Source organism: Myripristis murdjan, chromosome 5 (assembly GCF_902150065.1).
Source record: "Myripristis murdjan chromosome 5, fMyrMur1.1, whole genome shotgun sequence".
NCBI classification, from domain to species: domain Eukaryota; kingdom Metazoa; phylum Chordata; class Actinopteri; order Holocentriformes; family Holocentridae; genus Myripristis; species Myripristis murdjan.
Window position 1 is genome coordinate 7,131,901 of NC_043984.1, and position 16,601 is coordinate 7,148,501.

At 42.6% G+C, this 16,601-nt stretch overlaps 1 protein-coding gene across 1 annotated transcript in view; it reads left to right on the forward strand.

Annotated features, from left to right (window-relative positions):
• Positions 1 to 1,073: 1,073 nt before the first annotated feature.
• mmp24 (matrix metallopeptidase 24) overlaps positions 1,074 to 16,601 on the forward strand; it is a 71,449-nt gene continuing 55,921 nt past the window's right edge. Inside the window, exon 1 of the mRNA XM_030052600.1 lies at positions 1,074 to 1,211. Within this exon, the coding sequence (XP_029908460.1) occupies positions 1,074 to 1,211 (138 nt within the window). The remainder of the gene's footprint in view (positions 1,212 to 16,601) is intronic.

Sequence of the window (16,601 nt, forward strand, 5' to 3'; positions counted from 1 at the left end):
AGGGTCAAATACATGTCTGTGAAACTTGCGACAGCTGTTGTGTGGATGTATTCATTAGCTGGCATGTAATGCATGTGACACTGACGCACAACATCCTTTGTAGTCAAGAAGACTCTTAGTTAACTTTCAGCATTGTGAGGATTTAAACACACGCATGAATAATAGCTGTTCTCTCACAGCCTTGGGTATCAGCTAACTGAAAGGTCACAGGTTCGATCCCCGCAGCTGCTGAAGGGTCAAACCACACGACCCGCTGAAGCATCCTTGAGCAAGATGGTGACCTCCTTCCTGCTCATCCACTGCATTCATAACATGTGAAAGTTCCCGTGGTGGGAGGGCTGTAACTGTGAGATAGGAAATTAGTAGCCTGAAAGTGTTGCTTGAATCGCCTGGAAAAAAAAAAAAAAAAAAAAAAACTGCTTTGGTTCATGCAAAATAATTTTGAAAAGTAGGTCCTCAGAGAAAGTGTTTGAGCAACCAGGGCCATTCATGGTGTAATTCTGTAATTGGTCTTTCCATCCTTGTTTTCTTCCAGAGGCTGCTGATATTTATATATTTATGTGTTTGCATTAACAAGAATCGTGAAATGCATGAGACACTTTGAAAATTAGAAATTAACTTGCTGTTTGTGTATGGAGGGGGTGGAGAGGAGAGAAAGAAAGGAGAGGCGAGAGAGAGAGAGAGAGAGATGCTGGCTCTCTCCCTGTATCTCTAGCGCTCCTGGCGTTGACAAAGTGCTACTGCAGTAGCATCCATCATCATCTCTCTCTCTCTCTCTCTCTCTCTCTCTCTCTCTCTCTCTCTCTCGTTCTCCTCAATGATATCCGAGCGGACCAACCAGCCTTCATCCGTGCTTATATCGTAGCCAGGCTTCCCCAGCTGTTCCGCTGTACCAACAGAGTCTGCGCTGTGCAGGAGAGCAGGAGAGCAGAGAGAGTGAGAGGGAGAGAGAGACAACACAACACACGGGGATGAAGCAGGAGCAGGCGGACTGTTTTCCCCGGTAAATAAGCGGAGCAGGAGCCTGGAAATCACCGGCGGACAGCGGAGGGGGGGATTTCGGGGACACAGCCATGGCGACGGGCGGAGGAGGTGGACTGAAGAGGAGGAGGAAAGCGGGGCTCCCGGGCTTCTGTTGGAAAACCTGCTACTTTCCCATTTTGTTCTGGGTCGTTTCCGTCTGCGGAGAGGAGAAGACGTTCATTGTAGAGGTATGAGAGTCCTCTTCTGAGCAGGCAAAACACACACAAGGGGGGGTTATTTATAATGGGAATATTGGGGATGTTGATTTTATTTCTTGTTTAGACATCACTGCCCTGTAGTTCCATGAATGTGAGGAACTACATATTTGATCAGCTCCGTGAAGCGCATACATGCCGTTTGTTTTCGGTTCAGTTCAGTTGCGGTCCGTGTTAACGCACGCAGGTGGAGCGGAGTCGTGCGCTCCTCAGGATGTTTTCCATGCGCTCCTGTCTCCGGACTCGCTGTTCTCCCTCATCCCGCCCGAAAGTGATACCCACCCCCCGGAAAGAGAGTCACAAATACATGATTTATGAGTCGGTGAAATGAATAAATTAAAACAGATAAACAAGAAGGCAGCGCCGCCGCTTTATTTTGCTTTATGGCGAATTCACGCCGTGGTCTTTGTTTGCAAACGCTGGAAAAGGCGCACCGTCGGATTGGTGAAACTGTTTCCACCTTTTGTCCGATAAAATTTACAGTCTGCGAACAAACGGTGCCTTAATGGCCCATTGGCTTTAATTTCCCCGGTTAAGTATTTTCTTTTACGCTTAGCTTCCCTGTAAGGGCTATTATATGAATCACAATGTGCATAAATTGCTTCTCCAGTGCTTGGGCTTTTAGCTGGGGAAAGAGGCAGTCCAAGATGGTGAGATGCCAGGAACAGTGACACACACTATCACCCCTCGTTTGGAGCGGGCTTAAAACAGGCTGTAGGTTATTGGCAGTGTTACTACACATGATATTATTCATGCGTGAGCCAGCGCCTCCAAGAAATCGCAGGATATTATCCTCATATCCCCCGTGCGCAATTGGAAACACACATGATGGACTGGGAGCCTTGAAGAGAATAAAGAGATGAGCAGCTCGGGCAAATGACTGCTGCCGGTTTCCAGTGTGTGTTATATGGTGATTGAAGGAATCAATTTAATAGCTGCTAGGTACTGGCCTCAGTAAGTACTCCATCAACTGCATGGAAAGAGCACTGAAGTGAACCTGAACGAAACCCCTGCGCTGCTTTCATGTGTGCTGAACAAAGCATCTCCAGATTTTTTTTTTTCCGCTACCCCCTTCCCTAGCCAAGTCCAAATATAGCCTCCCTCCATAATTTATGGAAATGGCAAGGAGTTGGATGAGGAGAAGAGAAGAAAAAAGGGAAGAGAGGGGAAGAGGGAAAGGCAGTGGCATTTGTACACACAGAGATGTGCTTCAGCTGGACTCGTGCACAGTCTTTGTCCCTGTGTTTTGGAAGCATGGTGGCACCATCACACAAAGGCAAGATGCAGGCAGGCACGCAGAAAGTTCTTTGTTGATAGTCAGCATACGGTGAAACTCAGTGGGAAACTCAAGGTGTAATTATTAAATGATGTTTTCAATCATTTTTAAGCCTCAACAGGTTTAGCTGGAGATTTTCCTTTAACTGGGGGTGAGACAAATAAGATCCTTTGTTTGTAGGTGCTGACTTTGCATGATACCTCATCTGGAAACTTGGCTCATATAATGTATATCTAAAATTTGCAATAATCTTTAAGCCCTAGGAGACGTGGCGAGAAGCAGTTTTGAAAGCGATGTTTGTCTTGGCGGTGACACTTTCATTCAGACAAAGGAAGTGCCCGTGGCTGTGCCGAGTGAAGAGGCTGCTTATTCCGTGCTGCTGCACTGTACAAAGGATGGGATGTTTTTCAGCGAGCTTTGTCTTCGCAGGGAAGTCACAACCCTCCTACAGTAGTTGTCGGATCTCACATGGATGCATTACAAATGTACAGTACATCACAGGATTAGAGATTTGAAGGGCTTAGTTGCAAAGATTTGTATATCCATTGTGGGGGGAAAATGCTGCCTGAAACTCCTCAGTCAATATTTCAAACGTAAGATTATTCCATATTTGAGAACACGACTCGTTGGTATGCAAAGATCTTAAGATGATACAGAAGTTTAATAGTAATGCAGGATATGCTTTTCATGGCAGTGATCAGTTTGCTAAGTAGGTATCAGCATTTTCTGATGGTGGATATATTATTTTGGAGGCTTTCATAAACAAATACGCTGATCATACTTGTGTAAATGATGAGTGTTTTCAAGTTGCCAAGTTGTAAGCAGCATATGGTGTGTGGATTAATGCATTCAAACACAAATCTACACTGCTTCTGTATGCAAAGCAGAGAGACAGAAGTGTTGAGTCCAAAAATGCCATGAAGCCATTTTGAATGTTTCCATCTGTGTAATTCATCATTAAACATTCACAAAACAGGAATATTTCTATCCTCTAAAAGATAATAATTTCAGGTTACGATGTTATATATAGTAAAATAGCTTTGGTAATACTCAAAATTGAGTTTTGCATTCATGCAGGCGATCTTTTTGTAAGAGCAGGTGTTACATTCTGGTGGATGTTTTGTCTTGAACATCTCCAAGTGATATCATGTGATGCTTTTAAGGAGCCGTCTCCTGTGAAGTCACATCCAGCCAATCAAAACGCGCTCAGTCTTGCGTTCGTTCTCTGATTTTCACAGCATCAGGCTTCTTTGTGTGCAGAACGTAGCCACTGGATCCAGTAGACTGCATGAATCATAGGAGATGGTGTTAATAAGAGCTTTCCGTTTTGCTCAATGATGTCCTCATTGGGGCCGCGTTACCTCAATCACAACAAAGACGTGATAGGTCTTTGTGTTGAATGCAGACTGTGGACAATGGACAGTTTCAGCAAGAACGAGGACTCGCGCCGTCCATCGTTATTAACGTAAATCATCAGGCGCGTCCTCTGTGTGGTTCACAGGTTTTAGTGGAGAAGTTGTGGACAACAGCCTCTGCCTGTCGTCTGCCTTGTTGTGTTTGAACAAAGCAGACACACTAGTCACACTGAGGGGACACCGTGATACAGCCCACACACTTGTAGGATTTGATCAGGGCTGCTGTAAGCTGTTTACTGTCAAGCTGTGATTGTATTCCTCTTTGTTCACGTATCACGGACGAAAATGGCTTTGTGCGTTCCGTGTACGAGCAAAACCAAATTTTTCTCCCTCCAACATGTGTTTCCAGGTTGACACGGATCTTTGTGTGCGTGCCTCACATCTCTGCCCAAATCGTCACATGGAAAAACACACACACAGATCTTTCTGCAACAACACAGAGGGGAACGCAGCATCGTAACTTATGTTGCCGAGGCTCATTTCTTTGTGTTTGTCGTGATGCCTTCTGCAAGGCTCCCCGGTGACACATTTTGATCATTTCACAGCTGCCACTGTCACATCACGAGATATTTCCGGAGCAACTACAATGGAGTTTGATAGCGGAAAATGTTTCAACTATCTAACGCATCATCAGTAAACATCAGGTTGTGGTGTCAGGCCCTCAGAATCAAAGAGCAAGGGCTTCTTTTACCCTCCATTTTTCACTGAGGTTCAACAGTCATACAGGGAGAAATCCATCACAGAAGAGGCAGAGAGACCAATTTCTTCACTGACAGCCTCAATAGCATAGAATACAATACAGCCACAAGAGAGGTTGTGTTTTGAGTAAAGGACATTACTCACTTTTTGTCAACAGCCAACTCTTTCTCTGATTATGCTCTCGCTATCACTCTCTCCACCTACGTGTTATCAAATACAAAAAAAAGTTCACGCCTGCTCTCTGGGGGTTATCAAAGGGCGTTCTGGGAAATGTAGGAAATCACTAACTGAAGAGGAAGGAGACAAGCCAGGTTGAGGGAAAATGGATACAGCAGAAAGTTAAATTACAACACTTCATCATGAAATAGCTCCCGGCTTGGACTCAACATGATATCTAATAGTGTAAAAAGGAGCTGAGGGTAACCGAAATAACTTTTGTGCTGTAATGTCTTAATCAATATTTTGAATTGAGTTATTAATATGAAGCATACTGTAAGTCGCAGTAGCTCTTCATGTGAGCTCCATGGAGGAGGTTTCATTGTGTGATTTGTCTCCCTGAGGACAGCAGGACAGCAGCTTCCACACAAAGACGGGTTTCCATAGCACCTGCCTGCATTTAGCAGTGCTTATTCTATGGGCTGTGCACCTTTTCTTCACATTGTTATTTTCCTATGGAGAAATGATGAAAAAGGTATTGATTTTTTATATCTTTTTTTAAAGAGAGAATTGTATGGGATTCATTATGTCTTCACTTATGATAAACTTATTGGTATTTTCTTTTATCACAGACACGTGGATTTAAAGATGTTATTTTTCATACCTTGACATGTTTCGACGGCAAGCTTCCATCTTCAATACACGTGCATAAGCTTAAAAAATTTTAAAGGGATAGTTCACATATTTTTGAAAGATGTGATATTTTTTCATCAACAATGAGAGGAAGTAAGCACCACTACAGAACAACTAGGGGGGAAGTGAAATAATAGAACATTTATTCAAAATGGGTGAACTGTCCCTTTAAGGTCTATTTTCAGCTATAGTACATAATTATTGCAGGTAGCCACATTGTAAAGAACACTTTGTTAAATTAAGCACACTGGCACAACATGGAAGGACCACCAGGAGATAGAAAGTCGAATGTCAAAGAAATACATTGAGTTTTTCAGAGGTTGGCCTGTTGGTCAAACTGCCTGTTAAAGTATTGAAAACATAAACACCGAAATAATGCCTTGGTTAATCATCAGCTCTGGTGCTCCATACTCACACTTTAGCACACATGATGTGGAGTGATCACGGGCAATGAGCGCTATCCAAAGTAGGAAGACTGACCTTTTATAAACAAAATGTCAGTGGTTTTTAGAATTTAGCCTGCAGATTCACACATTGTTAAAAGGGAAAGATTATTAACTCAGTACAGCCTAGTAGCCAATATCGTTTGTTTGTGTAAATCTTTCAGGTGAGCAGCCGCATATTAATCCACAGTCCACTCCGCCAAAGCTCGGTACATTCCTGTGTCCCCTCTCATGAATTCAGTGTGAAGTGTTCAGTGGCTGCTGTGACACAGAAATGCACAGGCTCAATTTTTCAGCCTATAGAACATAAAAAGTGTGGAATGAGGTGAGTGCACTGAAAACACAGATGGTTGGTGAGCAGACAGAAGCCGAGAGACGTTGAGTAAGAGAGGCGGGAGGGAAGAGAGAGAGAGAGAGAGACAGAAGGAGAGACAGAGAGAGAGAGAGAGGGGAGAGAAGGAGGCGTTGAAGTCTTTGTTTGACTCACCGCTCCATCTTCCTTTGTCTGTTTGCCTGTTTACACAATAGGTCACAGCCTAACAGTCTGTTTGTGTTGTTTGGAAATAATAGTTTTAGCTGGAAGGTACAGTCAGCTGCTTTGACCGTTGTAGTGACGGTTATTGCTGACTTATCTTTTTGTGATGTCCATCAATTGGTAATTTATCCTAATGCATTGTTTGATTGCTTGATTGATACGATAACGGACTGGTAGCACTGGTAACACTTAACATCCCATTGCACCTAAAACCCACTGACTGCTGATTATCCCTTAAATTTCTTGTTAAGTCACTTCAGTTGTAATTTTTTTTTTCATATGTCAGTGTCACATCCATATGGTGGATCTGCTGGTTGCAACGCCTCATTGGAGCTGCATCACACGTATATGGAGTGAAATATTCAAAGCCAAGATGCCATTGTTTTATGGCTGCAGCATCACCTCAAACAGAAAAGAGCCACAATTCTGGTGCATCATTTTATACACATTTCCCTGTAATGCAGCAGGGAAATGGGGTCATGTTTGGGGTCCTTGGAAACCTTGTGATCTCCACTAGAATTCAAAATAAAGTTCTGCGGGCTTCTGCAAAACTCGGTTGTGCAGCATGCATTCGTAACGAAGCGGCCGTTAGTCCTAGCAGGGTCCTGTCAGGTAGTATACCATAATTCACTGCTGCAGCATCATTTTGAACCAAATCAGCTGAGACTGAATGACTCTTCTGTTAAATACATTACTTCTGATCGGTGGAGCTGATGACAGGCGCTCGTGTAGCAGGAGCAGGCCGCTGTGGAGCGGCTGGGAGATTACAGAAGTAGTGATGAAAACTGGCCTCAGGCTGCACTGCAGGAACAAACAACAGAGGCAGCTTGTATTTCTCCTGTTATGTCAGTGAACTCTTCCTTGAACAATGAACTGCTCCCGTGTCAGCTTCTAATGAAGTTGGAGATAAGGCCTGGTTGTTCAGGCAGCACTCTCAATTAATTTGCTCTGCAACTGATGCCATTAGAAACACATCTGTGTATGCCCAACTGGTTGGATACTGCATACATGAAGATCTGTTTCTCCAGTGTATAAATGTGCCTGACTGTGTTGTGTTTTTCTCCCAAAATCACAAGAAAACAACATTTTGATGGTGTCTTGCTTTCATGATTTTGTTATTATTTGTGGTTTGTCTTCAAAAGTAACAGCACTCCCTTTTTCTGGGATCTAAGCTGTGAAGCTGTGGAGATTTTTTGTGATAGAGGCAAAGCTGTTCAGTCTGTTTCATTGTTTTTAGAGGAGAGAGGTACACGTATTTGAGTTATTTCTTCGATGAGATACCCGATAGGTTGGATTTGGTGGGATTCGACCCCAAGGCCGCTGTCTTTTAATCACTGCACGATCTCTGGCCGACGTTACAGACAAACTGTTTGAAGGGACTGGAAACACATCGTCTGACAGGTGAGGTATAAACTCTCCTAGTGACAGAGACCTGCTCAAAATAGCTACATGTACCTGCCAGCTGGCCGCTCTTGAGACGCCCCGCGGCATGATGGGATGATTGGGATGATGATGATGGTGACAGTGATGAGAATAATAATGACACCAGCAACAGTGATTGTGATGCCAGCGACTGCGACGACAATGATGGTGACAGGTGTGACGATGATAATGATGCAAAGGACGGCGTGAGGAATATGGTGATGATGAGGATGATGATGGTGCCAGTGGAGGCTTCTGTGACGATGACACGGGTGCCACCAGAGATTTTAGGCTACCACTTTTGGCCCCACCACCTCCAATCCTGTACAACAGCTGTAATCGTATATCCGTAAACCAGACAGAAAACGAGCTATGTAAAAATGTATAATAATAATATGCCGGCATGCATGCAAACATTTGTGTAAAATTTACTTTTTGATACAAAACGATCTGATAACCCACTATTAGACTTCTATAGTCTAAATGTATGTAATGGTAAAATATAAATGTGCCTTAACACTGATGAGCAACTTACAAAAGCAGAGAACTTCAAAAACAGACACTTATCTAAACCACAATAAATTGGCCTCTATTCAAATGATACTAACAAAAACACTTAAACAAGCTTTCTAAGTCAAAGGCATACAAAGTACAGTAAAACCTAAGTATGAAGGTTATGCTACATAATAGTGCAAACATGGTGGTAGCCTTGAAATTCTTTCAGCTGCAGTGCATTTTGATCGTTTCAGACCTGTGGTTTTCAAAATAGCCCTTCCTCAGTAAAATGAGCATTAACTAGAAACAGTCTAAGACCAGAAAATAAAAAAAATAAATAAAAATGTATGAGTGATTTTTTTAACCTTGTGTTTTAATCTCATCACTTTCAGTCTATTTATCAGTATTCGAGTATGACAACTAAACAATTTCATATGTAACAGAAACTAAATTTTCTTTGTACTCTGAGGGTCACATGGTAAAATCACTTCACTTTTTACTCCAAAACAGGACACCCCACCCCCCAGATGCAGATTTATTGTAATGATGATGGTGATGATGACAGGTAAGAGTGTGCAGTTGATGGTTTTATAGATGAAAGTGTGTTTCCTTCTGTTTTTTTTTTTTTTTGCTTTTTTTTTTTTTTTTGCTTTCTCCCTAGAGGAGAGCAGCTCTGGGAGGAGAGGCTGGTCCCTGGAGTGTTGTAAACACTACATTACACCCGAGAAATGGGCTAAATGAGCCTGCAATGCCGTACTTGTGTGTGTATGTGTGTACAGTATGTGGGCGGGTGTGAATTCACTGTTGTTAGTAGTCTTAAGCTTTGTCCTCGCTTGCCATCCTTCAAGCGCAGTGTGCATGTATGGAGGTTGTACTCTTTCATTTTCTATTTTTGTGATCAGCGCACAATGCATGTTCAGGACATTTTAGCGTTTTGAGCGACAGCCTCATTGTTTTTTTTCATGCTTTTGCTCTCTCTCTTTCTCTCTGTTCATGTCTCTCCCCCTGTAGTTTTCTCCTTCCCCACTCTCTCCCATTGTCTTTATCGCTCACCCACACACACACTTTACCACACACTCAATGCAAGCTGCAGCTGCAAATAAGGGGAGTTGTCAGCGTGCATTTCATCAGTGTGCAATATTACAGAACATTTGGACCTGAACCAACAGGAGAACTGCTGGTGCTCAGGCCGGGACGAGCTTCCCTGCCATCAGCAGCAGAGCTTCTAGCATCGTCGCTGCTGTCGCCAGGTTCACTCAGGTTGAGTAAAATGCAGATATTTTGGCCTGAAATTCCGAATTCAAGACGTCCATCTGTGATTCATCTTTTGGGCGGTCTTTTGGGTGCCAATGGTAGGGGGGAAACACTGTGTGGTGTCATTTAAAAACAGTTTTCATGGCTTTTATAGGCAGGAATGTTGTGGATGGTAAACCCAACTAAACTCTTAGTTGGGCTTTCCTAATTTTGTGAAAGAATTAATAGAAATGTGTGTTTTAGCATGCATGAATGCTTGTGCACACATGAAACAACTTGTCTTGTCTCAGCTCGATGTGTATGTGTCTGTTCTGAGTGATTGTAGGCGGTGTGGGAGGCTCTGATTGCATCTGTGTAGTGGTCTGCAACTGCAAAGCTTTCAACAGGCACGTCATGTGTTTTGTGCTGCTTTGATTTTTTTTTTTTTTTTGCCTTTCATAACATTACATTTTCTGGATGTGTTGCCATAGCTTGCAAACAATGAATTAAATGGTATTAAAACAAACAAACAAACAAACAAACAACCATTGACCTCCAGTGAAAATTTCAACCATTCTTTGAGCTTTATTCTTTAACATGGATTCTGGCCGTTCAACTCAAGTAAAAGCTGTAGAGAACTGGTACGTTTTGATTGGCTTGAATCGGCTTCCGTTTGCCAGGTGTTCATGAAACAAAATCACATCAGTGGGCAAACAAAGAAACATGGAAATCTGAAGTTCAGCCAGCTTCTCTCAGTTGAAAAGCTTGTTGATGTCTCAGCCATCAGCCGAGATCCCCTGTCTGATCTGCTCAACAGGAAACAGGAATCGCAGACTGTGTTGGTGGCAATGTGTATACAAGATTGGGGTTTGACTGGTATTTGAAGACTGTACTGGTGCAGATACAGATGACCATTTAAAGTAAAAATTAACATAAAGCGTGTTAGTAAGGTGTTGGGTCACCACGAGCCACCAGAACAGCGTCAGTGCTCCTTGGCAGAGATTCTCCAAGTCTCTGGAGCTCTACTGGAGGGGTGGAGCTCCATTCTTCCTAAAGATCCTGTACATAGAGAGGGATGTTATAGCAGGGCTGCAGAGCATGAAGCCCTTATTACACAGACAAATGCACATTTGAGAGTTGAGTGGCACTGGTCTACAGAGATGTGGAAAAAAGTGATGAGTCATCCTTCACCATATTGTGGACAAGTGGGCGAGTCCACCAAGAGAACGCTACAGGCCTGAATGCTGGAGCCTCACAGTGAGGGGGTCTGCTGGATCTGTTACGCTGTGGGGGGCCCATTAGAAGGAAGGCTCCCAAATCAAATCAACACAGTTACACTGAGATGAAACATTTCCATCCTGATGGGAGTGCTCTCTTCCAGGATGAAGACGCCCACATCCACAGGACACGAGGCCTCACTGGTTTGATCAGGATGTAAATGATGTCAATCATTTGCTATGGCCTTCACACTCACATCTCAACCCAGCTGAACACTTATGGGAGATTCTGGACCAATGTGTTAGACAGACACCAAAACTGCAAATATTTTTTTAGAAGAATGGAGCCCCATCTCTCCTGGAGGGTTCCAGAAACTTGGAGAATCTATGGCGGCTCATGGTGGTCCAACACCTTGTTTAGACTTTTGAATTGTCACCTGTCTGTATCTATGTATTGAAAGTGCTGGTTGCTGATAATTTGTGCCACTATTCACTATCTTGAAAGCTTACCATTCTCATGCCAAAAACTCCAGAAATGTCAGAGATTCAGTATTCCCTCCAGAATTTGATGCCTCTCACTGCAGAACAGCTTCTCCAACAGCATAAACCATCTTGGGACACTAAAACCCATACAAACAGAACGATTTTAGATGGTTTAGCGGCTCCTTGAGGCAGGGTGAGTCAGGTTTTATAGATTGACACCCCTAAAGCTGCTGAGCAGAAAAAAACAGGAACATCAAAAGGAAAATCAGTCGTCGTACAAGATTAGTGCATAAATTAGTGCCTGTGTTCTGCACATCACTTGGTTTCCTTTGTTTATATTTGGCAGTGGCTTGCTTTGTGGTGATTTATCACGCTGACTCACTTTCATGCATACTCCACCTTTTTATTTACCATAAGGTCACTGGTTTTAAGGTCAGCGTTATCCACATACAGCTGGGTGAAAAGAGTAAAAACGGTGAGCAGAGAGAGGACGAGTTGTGTAATCCTGCAGTGGGAGTCAGAAAAGCAGACGGTGAGAGAAATTTGAGGTTAGACTCTGTAGCATATATAAGAGATGGAGCGAGAAAAGGAAGGACAGAGTGAATGAGGACTAGATGGAAAGAGATAAAGTGTCAGATAAAAGAAAGGTGAAGGAGGAGGGCAAGAAATGTAAATCGAAAGAGAAAATGCAGTGAGAAAAAGAGGAATTTGAACCGAAAGGGTGAGTGAGAGAGAGAGACACATGAACGAAGGCAATCAGAAAAAAAAATGGAGAGCAATAGAAAGCTAAGTTTGTCCACAATCAGCAGGCTAGGAATGAAGGAGGTTTCCAGCATGGCCTGCTACAGAGAGAGAGAGGGAGAGAGAGAGAGAGAGGGAGAGTTGTGTAATATTTAAAGACATGGCCTATATAGCGGTGCACTCCCTCACTCTGATATATTTATGTCCTCCTGTCTCTTTGATGTGAATCACATCTCCTCCTAACCAAACCTAAACTAGCTGAGTTTGAGCAAATCACATCTTATCATCCTCCAACATTATTTCACACAGCTATACATTTTATGCTTTTCTGTTTTCATATATCTAAAGACGGGAATGCAAAAAGATATTTTTATTCATCTGTTTCCAAGAGGATTTTCTTATCCTGGACACGTCACCATTAAAGGACCATAACCGTGATTTTGAATGTTTTGGCTCATTCGCCACAATATAGCCACATTTTACATCACAACAAATGTTCTTGCAGTTTTGCAGTTCAAATGTGAATTTTTGGTTGAAACACCCACAAACCACTAACAAAGTCGTCAACATTCATAAACCACAGAACTGACAATTGGCTGTGGAAAGCGAACGTTTCCTCAGGGACTATTTTCCCTGGCGGAGGAAGCATTTCACGCCACCCAATTTTGAGTCATCAAAACACAACAGTGCTGCTGCTTTTAGGAAAACTAATGTGGACGACTTTATTATGGTGATGGAATACTGGTGTGAAGAAAGTTTAAAGTCTGAAAGTTCATTTTCATATCATAGTGGAAAGAATGATATCAGAGTTTTAAAATGTGACTGCCTGCCTTGGGAAAAGATTAGCAGAAAAGTGAAGTATATACATTTGTAGATAATATGCTTAACATGCAGAATCACTGTTGTGGTCCTTTAAAGCGTCATCAGGCAGTTCAATAGATTTTCATCATGATGCACACATCATGCCAGCCTACATCACAACATGAGTCTGTAACAAAGAGTGTCCTTTCTGCTAGAAGTTAGGAGTGCAATACACACTGCATTGCACTTCTTGAATAGCATGTCTGTCTCGAGAAAGCCGGACTCACCAGTGTTAGATCTTTTTCCACTCTCGTCTCTCTGATTTCCTTTAGCCTAAAGCGTCACAGATGCTGTGTTTTTCAGTTACCTCCTGCTGCCATGTGGGATCACCAACAACCAGCTTTTCGTTGCCACTTTTTTCACATTTTTCAGCAATAAAGATTGATCATGTTTATTTGGTCTAAAACAGTAAATGATCTGGCATTTTTCTTGGGGAAGCAGAAACACATTGAAACTGACATAGTGATGTAATCACACAAACGACCTCACATTTACAGGAAGGCAGGGCGCACAACAGGCTGTGTTGCTCATGTACAAAACAGGCAATACACAACATTGTGCATTCTTGCAGCAAGTCAAGCAGTATGTGGCAGCTGTATGTGAGAGTCCAGCAATGCAGTGGAGCCACATAGCAGTCCAATCCCAATGCAAAACTAATTAAAAATGAAAATCAGGAAAAAGAGAATACTCCATCATAAGTGCCCTGTGTAGAGCACGAGGAGAGGCTCAGAACAAACGTTTGATTATCTGCCACATAGAAGAAGGACACCGCTCCAAGCAGAGATGCATATTTTCTTATTCCAGCTGCCTGTGGCTGGTGCAGAACAGTCTGATCTAGCAGCATAATGTTCATCGCCATTCATAATTGAATTGTCTGTTTTGTTTTGTTTTTTATTATGTCTGCCTGGGAGGTGACACCACCAGCTGGGGTGATTTGATTGCCTCTGTCTGTCTGTCTGTCCTTCCATATCTCAAAAAATTCTGGATGGATTTGCACAAAATTAGGTAGGAAGGTTGGTCATGGGCCAGCAAAGAAGTGATTTCCTTCTCATGCCAATCTGCCACAACGGATGTGGCAACAGGGCGGGGCTTAGCGTAAACAGGGCCATAGCTCCGAAATGTACACAGCTTTGTGAAACCCTGTGGGACATGGGTCATGGGTCAAAATGCTCTGAGCAACTTCTAATGAGTGGCCAAATTGGCTGTGCCTCATGACAACAGCACTGCTGAAAGGGGCAGCGATTAGCACAAATGGGGCTGTAACTTCTAGCTGCAACTTTTGCAGAGGTCTGCACTCTAGTGCGTGACTTCTTCTAAGGATCTGCAGAGTATGCATGTATACTGCACATGACACAAGATGGTCAAAGTCACCATGATACAAAAAAACAATATGAACGGTGTAATATGAAATGCAGAGTATGAAAAAAGCTCTCAGATCTAAACACTGAGTTGCTTTATAGAGCTCACTCTAACACACCATTGGAGAAGTGGACGTTTGCCGTATGCATGTTTCATTCTTGGGATAAAACAGTTTGATGTCACAACTGCTCAGTTGCTGAATGACTCCTCACCAGTTTGAACCTGTGGCTTATTCATCTTGGACTGAGATGGAAATGATGGAGTTTGAGTTTCTGTGGGTGGCGCTCTTTTCTTCGTCTGTTCCACCTTGGTGGCCATCACTGCTCATGCTGACCACCCGGCTCTTCTTCTGTTTATACTGAACAAACTTGGGTTGCTGCTGCTGTAGATGTGAAATGCACCACTCCCCCTGCAGCACAGGACTTTTCCCAGGGAAGAGCTACCAGACACTGAGTGTTTCAAGCAGCAAATGGAAAAGCTTTTATGAGCTGGCTTTACATTGAATCATTGTTGTGTTATATCAATCAGTGATACAGAGTGAGGGGTGTGATGTTGCCTTGTGATGTGAGAGAATCAGCACAGTACTGAGAGAGACAGAGAGAGACTGTTTCCTCGTCTGCTGCTTGTTTCATGTTCATTTCATGATGACGTTGATGCTCTGGAGCCTCATTTTCCACATGTATGTAGTGATAGGCTGCATGATGGGGTATGGCAGTGAATTATGGGAAATAATGATTTTTGTTCTATTGTTGTCTAGTTCTGCTTATTTGCAAAGTGAAAAATAGAGACAAAGTGATAAAACACAATGATAAAGACAGAAATGAAAGATGCAAATTACTAATTAATGCAGATGAAAAAAAAAAAATGAAAAAACTCAAGGGGCTTATAAAAGCATTTCGCCTCCAAACAAACAAACACACCAGAATTACATTTACTTTCTTCTTATTAAGATATTTGTTAACATGAAATCCACAGCCCAGGATTCTTTTCACTCTTTTGACACATTCTGGCTGCATTTCAAATTCAGAAATGCTATTTGCTAAGTCAAATTAATGTGCAGGGAATTTGTCTGTGAAATTATGTTGCAGAGACAAACTAATACTTTCATACGCAGTGAAAAGAGACGATACAAGACATACGCTAGAGTTGAATGACATAACGCTGTGTTGTGACCTTATTAGACCAAATAGAAAATGCACTGCACTTATTTTTGGGAAATGTGTTGTGAAATATGTCAAGGGTTTCTTTCCATAATGCTGTAGATCCATTTTGGATTACAATTGTTATTTGAAATGCGTCAATAAGTGTTAAAAAAGGGTGTATGCCAATGTGGTATGAGGGCACACAATAATATAGTAAGCAATTATTCACTTTCCTCTATGCCAGCAATCAGTTTTTCAGATTTGCTGTAAATATTTGAGGATGGATTTCTCGGTGTAGAAATTCCTCATCTCTTGTCATTGTCATCGTCGTCTTATCTACATTGACATGGACTGAATTGCTATAATCCGTGAAACCTCGAGACTCACTGCTCCAAGAGTGTTTTGCGGGACGTGTTGTGCTCACTGCAATCCTGTTTTTGTTGCGTTACACTTTTTTAAGCGGCCTCCAAGATGCTCCTTGTGGGATTTTGCTGATGTTTGTGTTTTTCTCAGCCTTCATTTGACTATGAAATGCAGCATTTGCATTGAATATTGGCGAAAATACTCCTTCGGTTTAAACCGGTAAGATGTGTTTTATTTTAAATCATTACAGCATGCATGTCCCACGCTTTTTTTTTTTTGCACTGCTGGAAACAGGCCTTACAGAGGAGAATGGTTTGGTTCCCCCCTCTCTGTTCTCATCCAGTTCATCCTCCAGCCCTCCACTGTTGACTAAACTGGTTGTTGTATTTTTCTTTGTTGCAGTGGGTTATGTTGGGTCAGCATTTTCTACCACTTGCTGGCTGCGTGGTGTCAACATTTTCTGCTGCTTTAGGCTTTGTTGTTTTCTGCTCAAAAACTCAATTTTTCTGCCTTGTACAAACGGAAACGAATCACCTGGTCTTACACTCCCATGACTCACCTGCGGGTGGCCCGTGGGGGGCAGTGGACCTATTCATGTGTGACCACTGCACAATTCAAATTTAATTTCTGACTGTAGTGTGCATGCATTTAATTAGCTGATTGTGAAACTGTGATCCGGATATTTCACTGGAACGGATGTCCTCCTGTCAAAGTCAGAATCAAATTCACCCTCAAGCATACTTGAACTTGCATAGTGTGTTGGGTTGTGTAGTTCCCTGGCTGTTATGAGTGCACATGGTGGTGAAATGTCCTCAATAGTGGGTGCTGCT